Below are 15523 nucleotides of genomic sequence, written 5' to 3' on the forward strand. Positions count from 1 at the left end.
TCTAAGGGTTTGCATGGAAACACGAAGACTACTTATTAGTTCAGAGAAGCAAGTAGGATGCCCTAGCCTTGATGGTTAGCATGCGGTCGTGGACGAGACAGAGGCAATCTGAATTGCAGTCCTACTTCCATGGGTTTTGTGAGGAAAAAAAAAAAAAAAAAAAAAAAAGCAAACAAACACGTATAAGCGATTTTTAGATGAGAATTGTGATAACTAATAGTTGTGTTGCTGAGCCCCTCACTCCTTTTCTTAGTCTCCCTGGACAGCTAATGTCTGTTTCCTGTATGCAGACCGGCACAGCTCCACAGAGAGAGGAAGCCTGTCCCTCCACGCTGGTGTTCAGCTCCACGCCGCGGGGGTGGGGGGGGTGGGGATGCAGAGCAAAGCGAGGCAGCCCACGGGCAACACGCAGATACCGCGCTCGTAAAGCCGGGGGCCGCGGCGGGGCCGGGCCCGGGGTGCAGGCCAGAGGCCTGGCCTCGGCCGCTGCGGCTCAGGGGAGCCCCCCACACAGCCCGGGGGGACCGGCCCCCACGCCGCCCCCTCAAACCGCCCCTCGCCCGGCCGCCCGGGTCCCCCTCGCCCTCCGCGGCCCGGTCTTCCCCCCGGCAAACGCCGGCGCCGGCGCCGCCTGCCGCCCCTGGGTGGCGGTGTTACCCCGCGGGACGCGGCCGCCGCTGGGGCCGCCCCGGCCCCGGCTCCGGGCGGCGGGTCGCCGCGCCGGCGTTTGCGGGGCCTGGGGCAGAGGCTCCCCCGCCCCGGCACTGGCCGCTGCCGCCGCCTCGGCCCTGCCGGCCGCCGCGGGCACGGCCCGGCCGCCGCGCCGCTTCCCGCCCGGGCCGGAGGGAAGGCCTTTGCCTTCCCCGGGCCTCCCACAGCCGCCCCGGCCGCGGGCAGCGCTCGCTTCGCGCCCCGGGGCTCGGCCCCTCCGTCCGGGGCTTGAGGGGACGCTTCGCCTTCAGAGGGCTTCAAAAAGCGAAAACCAAACCAACAAAACCAAAACAAAAAACAAACAAACAAAAAACAACAACAGAAAAAAAAAAAAAAAACAAAAAACAAAAAACAAAAACAAAACAAAACACGGGGGGGTGGGGGAGGAGGGAATGGGAGAGTCTGCGTCTTTGAATGCCCGCTGGGTGTTGGGTAGCAGCTCTGGATAAAGCTATGCGGCTCTTGGAGAAATGGTTTTGCAAAAGGGAAACATGGCCTCATTTTACCTGAAAATCCTTAAAAAAAATAGCAGGGATGCGACAAGAAAGTGGGATTGGGTCCCGGGTGTGTGTGTGTGTGTGTGTGTGTGTGTGAGATGGTGGGGGGGGAAGAATAAAGGACGTTTAAATACAAGGGGAAGAGTGTGAAGGGAAGACCGAGCATCTTAAAAGGAGAAATTGTTCATAGGTGGCTGTGAGGACATACGAAGCAGACGCGGCCCGGCGGAGGGCCGGCTGCCTGCCAGAGCCGGCACGGCGATCGTTAAAGGCGAGAAGTGCGGAATGCGGAGGGCAAGGCCGGGCGAAGCGGCGCGGGCGGGCGGCGGCGGCGGGGCGGGCGGGCCGGGCCGGCCGCGGGGTCTCGGCAGGGCCGCCCCGCCGCGGGGCCCCAGCCCGGCCCGGCCCGGCCCGGCCCGGCGCCGCGTCCCCTCCGCGGGGCCCGGCCGCGCCTCTGCGCCCTGCCCTCAGCAGCCCCCGGTTTCGGGAGCCGGGTAGGGTGGTGATGGCAAGGTGCGGGAAGCCTCGGCTATGGGAGTCATCGAAAAGTGACCTGCGATTTCACGCTGCATCTCTCCGAGCGCGGCAGCCTGGCTGGCCTTTAAAACCCCCTTTGTTTCCTCCGTCAGCGTAGCTACTCTACGGTGGAGTTTTGCGTTCAGCCTCTTTTGCTGGCTTGTCACTGCCTGCTTTCCTTTCGGCCCTCGCTGGTGTGGGTTTAGCCGATACTCTGAGAGGTGCCTAGAGCTATCTGTGCTTACTGTTACTACATGTATCTAAACGCATGAGTATAAGCGAGCATAGGTGCACGGGTTTATCCGTATCTATATAACTTACCACAGCCCACAAACCTGTATTTGAGTGCTATTTAAGCGTGCATATGCATGCAGATATATGCCTCTAGACAGGCACACGTTGTGTAGTAGACTGGAATAGATAATTCCACCGAATGCAGGAATAAACTGAGCAGCTCAGAAATCACTGAGAACAAGAGAAGGGAAGAAAAGACAGAAAGAAAAAGAAGACTTGCTTGACTGTTAGTGTCTGAACACAAAGTGAGTTTTTGTCTCAGCAATTAATCTCCCCAGGAGCAGCAAACCGACTATCCTAAACTTGTGTTAAAAGCCAAGTATATCTGTTTCCTAAAGGAGGAAGAATGTTTTCTTACGGTGGAAAATTAAATCAGGTTTAGTGACAGGCGTTTGTAAGTGTGCAACGGGGTCGGATGGCCAAAGAGAAATAGTCTGGACGCACACACACACATCACCTTTTAGGATACAGAGCCGTAAGCACACGGGGGTTAACGCCTGCCTTTTTTTGATTAGAAAGAAGGGGGGCGGGGGGGGGGGGGGGGAAGGGGGGGAAGAAAAAAGTTTTAACAATCTCTTTGCGAAGTCCATACATTGCAAATCCAGCCGCGTTACCATACTAGAGGAAATGAAAAAATGCTTCGGTTTGAGAGGACGAGTCTTTTATTTCCCTTATTGGATACGTTTCATGTGTTTTCCCCAACACTCCGGCTTAAGGACATGCCTTCTGAAACACAAACACACGCACAACTCGCACACGCACACGGACAGATAAGACATGTATTAGCTCCTGACACATACGGGGTGGGGGGAAGAGCAAGAGAGAGAGAGAGAGGAGAGAGAGAGAGATCCTCCTACCTGGAGCCATAGATTGCAAGATACGTAGTGTTACCTGGGGAAGTCAGAACAAGTAAAAACACATTGAACTTCAGGGCTCTATGAGGCAGTTGATCAAGATCAGTGCTTGCTCATTTTCTCCCTCAGACTGTCTGTCTTGGGTTTTTGTTTTACCGTTTTGAGCAGCTCTTTCTATTTTTTCCTTCCTCTTTAGCTTTAATATCGGAGCCGGTTTCAGTCACCATGGCTCTGGGAAGAGCTGCCTATCTGCACGGTGTTGACTTTTTACAGTTCGGCCGGCTTTGCTCCTGGGTAGCTTCAGCAATGCTCTTGACTGGGATTTAATCGACAAGATCAGTTCGACTTTTTGTGCAATTTTTATGGCTCAGTCCATTCCCTAGATCATGCACAGAAACTTTCGGAAGTGGATTTTCTACGTGTTTCTATGCTTTGGAGTCATCTATGTCAAATTAGGGTAAGTCCTTGTGCACGTCAAATCGCCTTGGCTTTTGGGTCACGTTGTTACAGAATTGTGAGCAAAATGTTGCAAAGTTAAAAAAGAAGATGAAGAAGGACAAAAAAAAAAAAAAAAAAAAAAAAAAAGGAAGGAAGGGTGATTATTTCTGATTATTTCTATCTCCCTGCCCCGCTCCCCCGGGTGTCCCCAGCGGTGGCAGCCCCCAGAAGCCGCCGGGGCCGGGGCCGGGGCCGGTGCCGGTGCCGGGGCGATGCCCGGCGGCGGGGCGACCCGGCAGCACCGAGCCCGGAGGGAGCCGGTGGCGGGTGATGACGGATCCTTCTATTTTGTACTGCTTTAGCGAACTTAAATATTATCTCTGGCGTACAGTACTCTCAGAAAAAAAAAAAAAAAAAAAAAAAAAAAAAAGTCAAAGCAGCAGCCTGGCAGAGTTAACTCAGCCGCTGCTGCTGGGACAATAGAGCAGAGCTTAAGTATTAAAAAGGCGAAAGGGGCGGGAGGAGGGGAATCCCTGCTCTGAACCTGCACCCAGGGATTTGTTTTATGCAGGCCTAGACACAATTTGCGTTTCTATCCATCACACGGACGTGTTGAAATTAACGTGACAACCGGTCGGGTCGGGCTGCCTCCGAGCCCGCCGCAGGGCCGGGCCGGGGCCGCGGGGGCCCGGGGAGCCGCCGCCGGCCCCTCGCTGGTGGATGGATCACCGCGGTCGAGATCACTCTGTTATTCCAGTTGCCGAGGTTCTCCCGCTGCCTCTCCCCCCCGTACCTGTATGCCCTTATTAATATTGCTCGTCGCAGTAGGCTGACTTGAGTTGAATTTCCACATTCCTGAGCCCCAGCCGAGTCCTTACCTGTCGAGCTACAAACTCTTTAAAGATCCTGTCTTTGCATAGCTGCGGGATTTTTTTTTTTTTTAAATGATCAAGAATGCATAAGGTGAGTTGCAATCCAAAAACGTTTGCTTCCCACCTTGAAATCAATACGGAGAAGGGGGGGAGGGGGGGGGGGGAGAGCCAAAGGGCAACCCCCAAAAGCGGGCGGGGGGGGGGGCGATTTCCCGGAGGGACGAGCAGGCCGGCCGGCAGTGCGGTTCGGCGCAGCCCCCCGGAGCCTCCCGGAGCGGGAGGGCAGCGACAAGCGGGGAGCTGCCCGGCCCGGCCCTCCCGGGCACCGGGAGCTGCTGGGACCGCGCAGCCCGCCCGCCCCGCCGCCGCCGCGGGCGCTGCTCCGGGCGCGACGGGCGGCGGGGACAGCCCCCGTCCCCGCTGTCAGCAGCCCGGGCAGCGGCGGGGAGGAGGGGGCTGGCGGGGGAAGGGAGGGGATCAGCAAGAGGGAGCACGCCAGGGCCGAGGATTAAGGTTACAACGCGCGGGGGTGGGGGGGGGGTGGGGGGGGCGGGTAGAAGGAAACAAATCAGGCTCCTCAGGGATGAGAAGGGAAGCGGCGCTGCCCAAGCAGGGTCGGTGCCCCCCGCCGGGAGCTCCCCCGCTTGCGGGGCACCGGCGAAAGCCACCGGCTGCCTTGCGGGGGGTGCCCAGCAGGTTGCTCGGCGGGCACCGGCCGGATTGCATCCCTCTGGGTGGGTAGGTGGGTTGGTTGATTGGTTATTTTTTGGCATGGCTCTCAGCCCGCCCCCACAGCCACAGGTGCCGGCGCTGCCCCGCAGGCGACCCGCGGAGGATGCGCGGAGGCGGAAGGGGCGCGGGAGACACCGCCCCCCCCCCCCCCCCCCCCCCCCGCGCTGCCCCCTGCCCCGCCCCGGTGAGGAGCCCCCGTCCCCCGCTACCCCGGCCGGAGCACATGCCCGGGGGTAGCCCCAAATCCTGCCTGCGGGAGGCAGGAGCGTGTTTTCGGTGCTCTAACCTCTGCGGGGCGAAGTACCTGCGCCGCCCTTCGTCGTAGCTGTGGCCGGCAGCGATGGGCTCGGTCGTCCTCCGGGCTCAGATTGACAGGGGTTTAGGTGAGAAGCGTCTTTGGTGAGTCTGTGTGTCCGTAAATGAAGCCGTGACGGGGGCACCCCGTCTGCTTCAGTAGCCAGAGGACTTCGTACAACACATCCCTCACAGAGAGGCAGGCGAGCTCAAAGAAAACGCTTTGCAAAATAAGGGTACTGGTATTGCTATTCGCTTTCACTGCGGTTTTCTTTTTAAAGGGAACAGAAAAGTAAGCACATGTTACAGTCTGGAAGGCAGATTTCTCTTCGAAATTGATTGTGGCTGTTTTACAAGGGGATTCAGAGCAAAAATCACAAGAATGTTGTTGGGCTGAGCCTGGAAGTAAAACTGAGTGGACGGCAGGAACAGTAAAAGCCCTTACAGAAACCCTATCAGATCCATCACCGTGCCTGTAAGGCGATGAGGATACTTCACTTTGAACAATAGGAGAGAAATTTGCCCTGAGATCCAGGGCTACTTCTAGGATAGGCATGTGGGATGCAATTATTTCCTCTTTCATCAGCCACTGGAACTACCATTCTGTTGAAACCATATCCTTTGAGTGTAATGATACCTTTTCTAGTGAACTTTTTGCATAGAAAAAGGGGGGGAGATGAAGGCAGATAAAATGTAGTTTGTCTTCCAGTGCATTAGATTTATTTTGCAGCGTGAAGGAGGGAGCCATTGTGTCAGCGGTAGCAAAGAGGTTACACTTGGCAGGTTCTTTTTTTTTTTTTTTTGCTTCCCCCCTCTCCGCTTCCCCCTCCCCCCCTCCGCCCCCCTTTGCTGCGGAGCACGTGTTCATGTGTTAATAAAACGTGCTAAAAGCTCCACTTTCAGTGGCAAAGATGAGACCGAGGGGAGAGAAAATAACGCAATACATAAGTATTCCCCCAGCTGTTGGACGGGGCGGAGGGTGTCCCATGGGGTGGCCTGGCAGGGTACCGTAAAGAAGCCGCTATGTCCAGTGAGGACGAGAGAGCAAGATCCCGCTCAGGTAGTTCTTCCTCCCAGGGGATTCCTGTTGTTCCCACTTCTATTTCCTATCCCGGAGTTCGCTGGAGGGGGAGAGAGAGAGAGAGAGAGAGAGAGAGAGAGAGGCGTGAGGTGAAGCATCCCTTGATATTTCTGTCGATGACGTTCCCGTCCAGGCACCGAAGCAAGCGCAAAGCGCCCGCACCCCTGCTGACTCCACGTATACCCTCGCGAAAATAGATCACATCAAATACTGACCTCGGCTAGCAGCAGGAGTGAAACAGAAATATTTCCTGCGAAGGTCGCAGAGCACTCGGCTACAGTTTAATTAATAAATACGTCGGAAGTTAAAAATCACAGCTGTACCACAGATGCAAATCGCAGCGGATGATCTGGGGACGAGGGGTGTGACCTTCGGAAAGACGGAGCCGCGGGCACTGCCCGGATCCAGGCTCCGGGGGGGCAAACCCGCACCCTTTCCCTCATCTTTTCGGGAGGGGAAGAAGAGGGGCAGCCGGGGCAGCGCCGAAGGGACCGCAGAGGACATCCCCCCCTCAGCTCCCGCGGGGAGGAGGTCAAGGCGGGGTTCGAGGGACGCAGGCAGTGGGAGCTGGCGCTGCCCAAGGGAGCAACGAAAGGCGCCCGCACCCCTTCGGGGGGCGGCGGGGACGCTTCCTCCGTGGCCCCGCGGCAAAGCCGAGCGGCGGTGGGGGCGCACAGGGCTGCGGGGCGGGGGGCTCCGCTCCCGCCCCCCCGGTCCTTTCCGGTGAGGCCGGAGCGCGTCGCTCCGTCTCCCGTCTTCGCCCCTAGGGCGAAGCTCGCCCTGGTTTTGCGGCGTTTGCAGCAAACGCCAACGAAATCCTGCTCCCCTCTTCCCCCCCCCCGGGGGCTGCCCGGCCGCGGGGGGCCCGGGCGCCCGGCCAGGCCCCCCCCCCCGGGCCGGCGGAGGCAGCGGCTGGGGCGCAGCCCCGACGGCGGGCACCACGCCTCAGCGCCGGGAGTCCCGGCGAGGCCGCGGGGCCCCCGGGGAGGAAGCCCGCGGGATTTACGCTCGGGGCCCCGGGCGGTGCGGCCGCGGCACCACCCCCACGGCGGGACGACACGCTCCCCGGCCCCTCCACGGGCACCCTCCGTTGTCCTCCCCTCCCCGCCAAGCAGGCACCCCCTCATTTTAAAAGACTCATCGTTCCCCCGCTTCTTTTCCCTGGCACTAGACTTGCAGCTCGGTGAGATACGAGAAACACCCGGTTCCGACCAGAGAGGAGCCCGGTGCGGTGCCTGCCGGGGCTACCTTCGAAGCTCTCAGCGGCTTCCGACGTGCTCTTGTGCCAGCCACGCTCCAGGCTTGGGGTAAGAAAGAAATTGCAGCTGGAAATAGACAGATAAAAGGAGGGGGGGTAAAAAACAAAAACAAAAACAAAAACAAACAACAAAAAAAAAAAAACAACAAACAAAAAGCCAAACCAACCAACAAACAAAAACTTTATTTGTATCTGCTCTGCTTCATCTGCCCGACTATGGTGTCAGCAACCATTTCAGTGCCGTTCTGCCCCTATGTTGTCCAAAATACACGTGTTTGTGGAAGAAGGAACGACAGATGCTGAAATGCCCATATTAGGTGTTACAGACAATACCCTCTCCTCCTGTGCCACATCATTTTATTGAAGGGAATATATCCAGCTTCAATCAACAAAACAAGTGCACTTCTCGCTACCTCCGGCTCCCATACGTGTAGAAACCATTTGAATGGAATTTAGCAGGTTATCGTTACCATCATCATTTTTATTAATTTTCCGACATAATAACCGGCCCGTGTTTTTAGAGTAAAATTTCACTTTTCGAAAAGAAACGGCGCGACTTAGCTTATTTTTATACAAGTTTCCTTTCACGACACAGCTAAGCTGTGGATAAAACCAGCTTTGATCGAAAACTGTGGAGATTGGTAAACCGTCTTCGTTTCAGCTGGACTGGCTCAAACTCTGCCAGCACCAGTTCTCAGTTTCCCAGCGCCAGCATCATTTACTTTGCATTTTTACCATTCACCTTTTTTTTATTATTTATTTTTATTTTTTTTTATTTGTTTTCCCCCCTCGGGCACATCTTTAAAAGCAGATGCACATTTAAAAATATATACAAAGCCGAACAAATGCTAGAAATAAAAGATCAAAAGTCGCTACCCGTTCTCCTATTTCACGTTCAGCACAGCTGCCCCAACCACAGCCTGCATGTCTGAGAGGGAGAACGGGCATTACAGGAGATATGCATCTATATGTCTCTCTCTATATATAGACATACACACACAGAAGTATAAATACGACGATTTTAGGATCTTAAAGAATTATAAATAAGACTGTTCTGGGATGTAAGTAATCGTTGAAAGGCTTAAACTTCAGTTCCTTGTTAATCGAGATTAGCGTTTCGCGAAAGGATGGTGACTGTCCCAGAGTCTGTACTGAACTTGTAGATGGAAGTGCTTAAATGAAACCAAACCCCGAGAAGATTTTTATTGCTTATTGGGCGGCAGACAACATTTTTACCCCAATTCTGCAATTCCCATGCCATCTAAAGGAATATTTCGTTGTGTCACGGAGAGAGCTGCACCCATGTGCTGGGACTGGTTAACTGGAGGAGGTGTTCCCAGGGTGTTTGGAAGAGCTCTTGGCCAAGGAAACTCCTTCAGTCATTAGGCAATTAACCTGAGACGAACATTTCCAAACCCTACGGATCCAGGAGACTTCGGATCCTGGTCCTTGCTCATTTCGTCTGCATCTGTGGTAAATTATCTGCGGTGCACGTTTCTCTTTCGGGGTTCGTTTTCAAACCCTAATCCCGGCATCCGCAGCGCACGTCTTCCCCCCATCTCTCCCACCGCTATTTGCTTTTTAGTGGTTTTTTTTTTTTTTTTTTTTTTTTTTTTTTTTTCCCTCCGAAAAAAAGGACAACCCCCCAACGAGGCAAAGAGGAAGACCGACTGTCTCCTGCGCGGTTGGGGCTACGCGGGGCTAAGGGCTCCCGCCCGCCGGAGCAGGAAGGGTCGAGCATCCCCTCGCATCCCCTCGCATCCCCTCGCATCCCCTCGCCCCGGGGCGCGGCGGTGCCGAGGGGGGGGCAGGAGCCGCCCGGCTCGGGGGAAAGGCAGGGGAGAGGCAACTGACCTGCCGGGAAACGTCTCTTCGGACCGATATCTTCTCAGGAAGGAGAGGGGGAGAGGGAAGAGAGGAGACGACAGCTCTTCCTGCGGGAGCGGCGAGGGGTGCGGGGAGCCGGGGGCCGCCGGCAGACGCCCCCCGCTCGCTCCCCTACACCGGCTGTTTCGCACCAGTCCCTTCCCTCCCCTCCTCTCAGGCGAAATCCAATCTCGCCAGGAAGCTACGGGTGTGCATGTCTTTATTTCTCACTCAGGCAGGCTACGACAACATATACGCCTTTTTTTTTTTTTGGAAAGATCCCCCTGAAACCGGAGCTTAATTTTCGACAGCGGGGACAGGACAGCAAGAACCAAGCCCCTGCCGAGGCTGGAGGAACGGCGGAGCCCTTTGGGGGAACTGGGGCAGCCGCCCATAATAAAGCAATTAACCGAGAGCGGAGCTGGGAGCTGCCAGCCTCTTCAGGATCTCTCCCAAGGCGAGCTGAAAGGGTGCCACGGCAGAGGCAGGGAGCCGGCCGAGCGCCCGGAGAGAGCTTGAAAACTGGCCCGTGAAGGGGGCTCGGAGCAGTGCGGAGCGGGCTCGGGCAGGGAGCGCGGATTCATTGCAGCCCGGGCTAGATATGTGTCTCTCCATTGTCATCATCCCCTTAAAAAAAAAAAAAAAAAAAAAAAAAAAAAAAAAAAAAGAGAGAGAGGGGGAAAGGGAGAGAAAAAAGTAGGCGGATTGCAGTGACTGACTGCCCAATGGCAGCCCCGAGTCTCAGGAGAGTTACAGAGAGAGGGAGAGAGAGAGAGAGAGAGGCACTTTCTGCCATCCAAATCCCTTAAACCATCCTCATTCCAACACGAGAACCCACTGTAACAACTTCCAACCACTGAGACATGACAGGCAGGAGCCCAGAGGCAGCAGCAGCAGCGAGAGCAGCAGCAGCAGCACATACTCTGCACAGGGAGCAGCATTAGCACCAGGGGAATACTAGACACAACAATACAAACAAACAAACAAACAAACAGACAAAGCCCCCCCAAGCCCAAGGGACTGGATTCCAACTCAGATTCAAGCCACAGCTGACACCAAAAAGGGTGGGGAATTACGACCAGGGGGGGCCAGAAAGGAATAACCAAGGAAGCGAACTCCAAGAGTGTAAACGGGATTCAGCCATGATCCTTTTTTCATCTCGCAGTGTGTTACTCTCAGTGTATTACCCTCAGATTTTCCTCATCCTTACCAGTGGGAGTTACCTGTAAGTGATCCAGAAATTTTTTTTTTTTTTTTTTTTTTTTTTTTTTTTTTTTGTTTCAAAATACTGTTTGAAATGACCCCGCTAGCAGCTACCTAGGGGGCAATGCGCAAAGCGAGCAGAGGGAGCCGGGAGAAGCCAAGCACGGGCGGCAGCTCCGTGCGGTGCGTGGTGGTGAGGCCGGCGGCGGCGGCGGTGCTGGTGGCGGCGGCGGTGCTGTGCTGTGCTGGTGGCGGTGCTGTGCTGTGCTGGTGGCGGTGGTGCTTGGCGCTGCTGCTGGGACGCTGCCGGGGGAAGGCACACACCCCCCGCCAGGTAACTCCCGGGGCTGCCCGGCCGGAGGGGCCGGGGCCCGGCGTGCCCGCAGCGGGGGGCGGCGCACCTTGGAGGGCGGCGGGGCGAGGGGGGCACGGAGCGGCCGGTGGCTCCCCTGGGGACTCCGACCCCGACTCCTCCTCCTGCCAAAGCGGAGACAGGCACCGCTTCGCGCTCGCCGCGGGAAGAGCGTGTCTGCGCGGAGGTCCCGAGGAGCGGGGGGGGCTGTGTTGCGGCCGGCGCCCAGCCCGGGGAGAGCCCCCGGCCGCGGAGGCGCTTGCTAGCCCGGCTGCTTTTGCTCCGGAGGGATCTCCAGTCCCGCAGTTAGAGCTGGCTCCAGGACCTTTTCCTTGTGAGGAAGGGGGTGGAGGTAGGGGTGGGGGAAATGAGAGTCGGTGGGTGGGACTGCAAGGAGTTTCGGTCTCTCTCTCTCTTTTTTTTTTTTTTTTTTTTTTTTTTTTTAATATCTATATCTGTATCTAACGTTGCGGTGGATGAGTAGCGGCTGGGCTAGTCCGTGCGGGCTGAGGAGAGGGTGTCCGCCGCCGTGCTCCCGCGGGTCCCCCGGCAGGTCTCTGTCCCCGCCGGGGGTGGCGGGCCGGGGTCCCCGCGGGGCCGGGGGGAGCCGGGCCCGGCCGGGGCTGCACGCCGGGGCCCGGAGGGGCTACCGGGCGGCTGTCCGGGGCTTCTGCTCTCCCTCGCTCCGGGCGAGACGCTGTGGGGCAGCCGTGGGGAGAGGAGGGCGCTGGCGGGGGGGGGGGACGGCAGGTCCCCCGGTCGGTAGAGCCCGTTTAAAACGGGGACCCTTCTCCTTCCCCTGAGCATCCCGCCAGCTCCGGGGCACGGCGTGACCCGCCGAGCCCCTGACTCGGGGATCGGGCCCGGGGGGAGCTCCGGGGAGCGCAGGGGGCGCTTCGGGTCCGGCCCGCGGCCGAGGGGCTGACCCCGGCCCGGGCGGCGGTGGGGACACCCGCCTCGGTGGCCCCGGCCTCGCATTCCCCTCGGCGGCCGGGTCCGGGCGGGTGTCCCGTCTCTTTCCCCCCTCCTCGTGCCGAGCTCGGACTTTTTTGCACCCTGGAGGGAGCAAAATTTCAGCTCCGACCCCTGAACTGTCTGTGGATTTAGATATCTATGCATCTTAATTTTTATTCTGTGTGCGTGCACGGGAGCACATGAACATAAACAAGCACGTGTGCGTGTGTTCCTCCGGGAGTGCGTATGTGTATTTTCTGAGGGCTATGGAAAAATAGGACCCACCGCTGTGGAAGAAAAGCAGGAATAAACACACTCATAAAAAGAAACTAAACGCCTATTTCTACATTCTTAATTCTTAATGTAATGCTCATGCCTTGGCTACCGATTTTTAAAGGCGTTTGATTTATGGGAGCACGTTAGGTTTAATTCGGTTGGATGATATTGATTAAACCAGATAGCCAGAGCTGCCTGTTTCTGTTCACAGGCGGGATATGTCTGCTGGTAGGTGACCAATAACTTGTTAAAAAAAAAAAAAAAAAAAAGCAGTGACATCTTTTTTTTTTTTTTTTTTTTTTAAAAAAAAAACAAACCAGGAGAAAGGAGTCGTAATAAATAAATAAATACACCCTTTTAATATAAGCGTAGCCATATTTTTCTCAAAACCGTAGGAAATTACTATCCTACAAAGTTTTCCTTCTATAAATAGTTCAAATCTTGAAACAAAAGTTTTAAACCGCACACCAGATGCTGGGATGCTCGCGGTTTCCCTTGCTGTGTGACATAATTATAAGGTCCGAAAGCAAAAGCTATAGAAGTATAATAATAATACTAAGGCGACTGCTGAGGGGAAATACAAGGGAAGCAATGCCTGCTTTATTTAGAGCGAACTGCTTTGGGGATCTTTTGAGCGCTGCCCCGCGACAATGAGAAGTTGTTGCGGATAAATAATGCTCCCTCGCCTTTCCCTGCGCCATCCCCAGTTCACCCCCCCAGCGGCAGGTCACTGGGAGCTGGGCCCGCGGAGCCGCCGCCGAGGTGGCTATTGCAGCCCAGCAGAGCAGAAGGGAAAGGGATCAGGAGGTGAAGCCCAACAAAGCGGAGCCCCAAACCAAGGCGCCCCTCCCTCCCTCCCTCCCTCCCTCCCTCCCTCCCTCCCTCCCTCCCTCCCTCCCTCCCTCCCTCCCTCCCTCCCTCCCTCCCTCCCTCCCTCCCTCCCTCTCTCCATCACTGCGGCGGGACGGAGCCGGCTGCCTCCCCGGGGAGAGGCTGCCCGGGCCCGGCCCCCCCCCCCCCCCCCCCCCCAAACCGTGCCACCCCCGGCCGGGCTTGCCGCACCCCGGCGGTGTGTGTGTCCCCCGCTTCGCCCCCGGTAGGAAGCGGGGAGCGGCGGCGGGGAGAGCCGGGAGCGCTGCGGCGCTTCGCCTCGCTCCCCTCTGAAAGTTAAAAGACAGAGGAGTTATTTCAGTGCTTAATGGATAGTAGCCTAGCGAACTTGTGGTGTTTATCTTGTGGGTAAATATACTTCTCTGGCTTACTAATGGTAGCTTTTGAAGATTAAAGCATAGTAGAGCCTGTTCGAGCATTATCTTCTGGTGTCTGTTCTGCTACCCTCGCTCTCTGGAGGGGAGGATGCTTCCCAAGCTGCTATTTAGTGAGCTCTCATGGACTGTCAATGGTTATGTTAATTTTGCCCGAGATCTCTATCATCTTTTGGCTATGGGGACAACTCCTCGGCTTCGGAGTTGCTGGTCCTTCAGGGATAAAGACGAGCCTACCAGGGGCACTGGCTAGCGGCCGAGAGCGCAGGGTGTCGGTGTTCCGTCTCTCTTGGTGCGTGTGAGTCGGGGCAGGGCGGGGAGGGGGGGCACGGTGCAGCTCGGTTATTCCGCTAGAGAAGCTGGAAAGCAACGAGCCTATCGTGAGAAAACGGGATTTTCAGAATGAAAAAAAAAGGCAATGATGAAATGAAATTTCATTTTCAGAATGAAAAAGGCACCGGGGCCTCAGTGGTTTGCGTGCGCTAGCTGGGAAGAAAGTAGAGTTGTGGTAGACTATATCCAAAATTAGTTTAAAGAACCAACTCCTTTATAAAACTGATTTCTACATTGTAAGTATGCTCTCTGATAAAATAATCTTCTTTGGTATGCTTGCCTACTAAACTTTGCCCCTCTGAGATACTGTCAACATTTTTACAACCAGAAGCAATTAGTGCTTGACTTTTCAAAAAATAAAACTGACTGCAGCTAGGATAGCTGGTAGTAGGATGATTGATGCATTTTAATGCTGTGGACATATTTTGGTAATCCAATTACTTATTTAAAGTATAAAACTGACATTTAATATTATTGATGTAATGAGTATAAATGTCTAAAAACCAGGATTATATATAATACTGCCTGGCACCGTTTCTTGCAGTCCATGTTTGAGTGCACATGTGTCTGTACACATATACATATTTAGCTTCTAAAGAAGATGGTGCTGGTCTAACTTTCCATTCATGTACTCCTTTCACCCTTCATCTTCTTTAGGGTTGGATGCATTCACTAGCAACATAAGAGTTGGTTCCTAAGCACCTTATTTTGCGGGTTATCTGCTGGTACACAGACAGGGTTAATTCAGTTATTTGCTATAAAGCAATTGGCAATAATTCGTAAGAGAGAGTGTGTGTAGGTGGTAACAGCAGCATAAATCTTCAAAGCGGCTACGTATTCTAACACCATAATACAGCAAATAATTTATATTAGTGATATTACTGGCTGGTTAGGAAATGTAGAGGGAGAACAATCCTCTGCACGCTTTGGAACTGTTCTGCTGGTGCTCCCTGGTCCTTACGATTCCATATCATTTACAGCAGGTCTTCTGGACACTCGTGGGAAGTGGGTTAGAAGGAATGCATATTTTGCATATGCCTACAGGAAAGTACTCATGCCTGATCCCTAAAGATTAGGACTTCTGGAGACAGTCCCTGAAGCTTGTCTCTCAATCTGTGCAGCGCAGGAGGCAGAGAGCAGTCAGCTCGCTCCGTGGTGTGGAGCTTTCAAGGGGACGGCGGGCACACCGAGCAGCGTGACCGATGCTCCCATATTAGCTGGTACAGTCAGGGCTACACAGGCTGGCCCACTCCTCCCATCCCGGTGAGATCAGGGCTCTATTGACCTCTGTGATAAAACTGACTGTTACGGGAACACGACTGTCTCTGGCTCAGTCACTGGACTGTGGTATAAATCCGTCAATTCCCTGCTGTTGCACCTCGTTCATCTTACAACTGAGACTGTCTACTCTTTAGGGCAAGCTCAGTCTCTCAACCTCTGTGCAGTGTCCCGTGCCTGAGGGGAGCTCTGTTGAGATCCTTAGATACTCCTTTTACATGGTACTGTTGTAACAGTTATCTATAAAAGGATTTGGAATAGGACTTCAACTTGACTCTCCCCCAGAGATGTGCTGGTCTGGAGACAGAACAGGTGAACCTCCAAAGGGTATTGACTGTTTTCAGGATCACATAAAGTTAATGTTTTTGTTCAACAGAAACAAGAAAGATAAAGAATATTTTCATGCTGGGCTGCCATAATGGCTGTGGGCTTGGCTTACCTGCCTGATA

At 55.1% G+C, this 15523-nt stretch overlaps 1 protein-coding gene across 4 annotated transcripts in view; it reads left to right on the forward strand.

The window, feature by feature from the left end:
- The first annotated feature begins 2872 nt into the window (after window positions 1–2872).
- Window positions 2873–15523, forward strand: part of WNT7B (Wnt family member 7B) — a 97093-nt gene continuing 84442 nt past the window's right edge. Inside the window, exon 1 of one of the 4 annotated variants that reach the window (XM_032986428.2) lies at window positions 2873–3329. In XM_032986428.2, the coding sequence (XP_032842319.1) occupies window positions 3259–3329 (71 nt within the window). In that variant the 5' untranslated portion in view covers window positions 2873–3258. Of the gene's footprint in view, window positions 3330–7468; window positions 7597–10111; window positions 10639–10910; window positions 10951–15523 lie in introns of those variants that run through there. The other 3 variants (XM_032986429.2, XM_032986427.2, XM_042795537.1) reach the window with 3 other exon arrangements.

The sequence above is a fragment of the Tyto alba genome, unplaced genomic scaffold (genome assembly GCF_018691265.1).
Source record: "Tyto alba isolate M040663 unplaced genomic scaffold, T.alba_DEE_v4.0 Super-Scaffold_21, whole genome shotgun sequence".
NCBI lineage: Eukaryota > Metazoa > Chordata > Aves > Strigiformes > Tytonidae > Tyto > Tyto alba.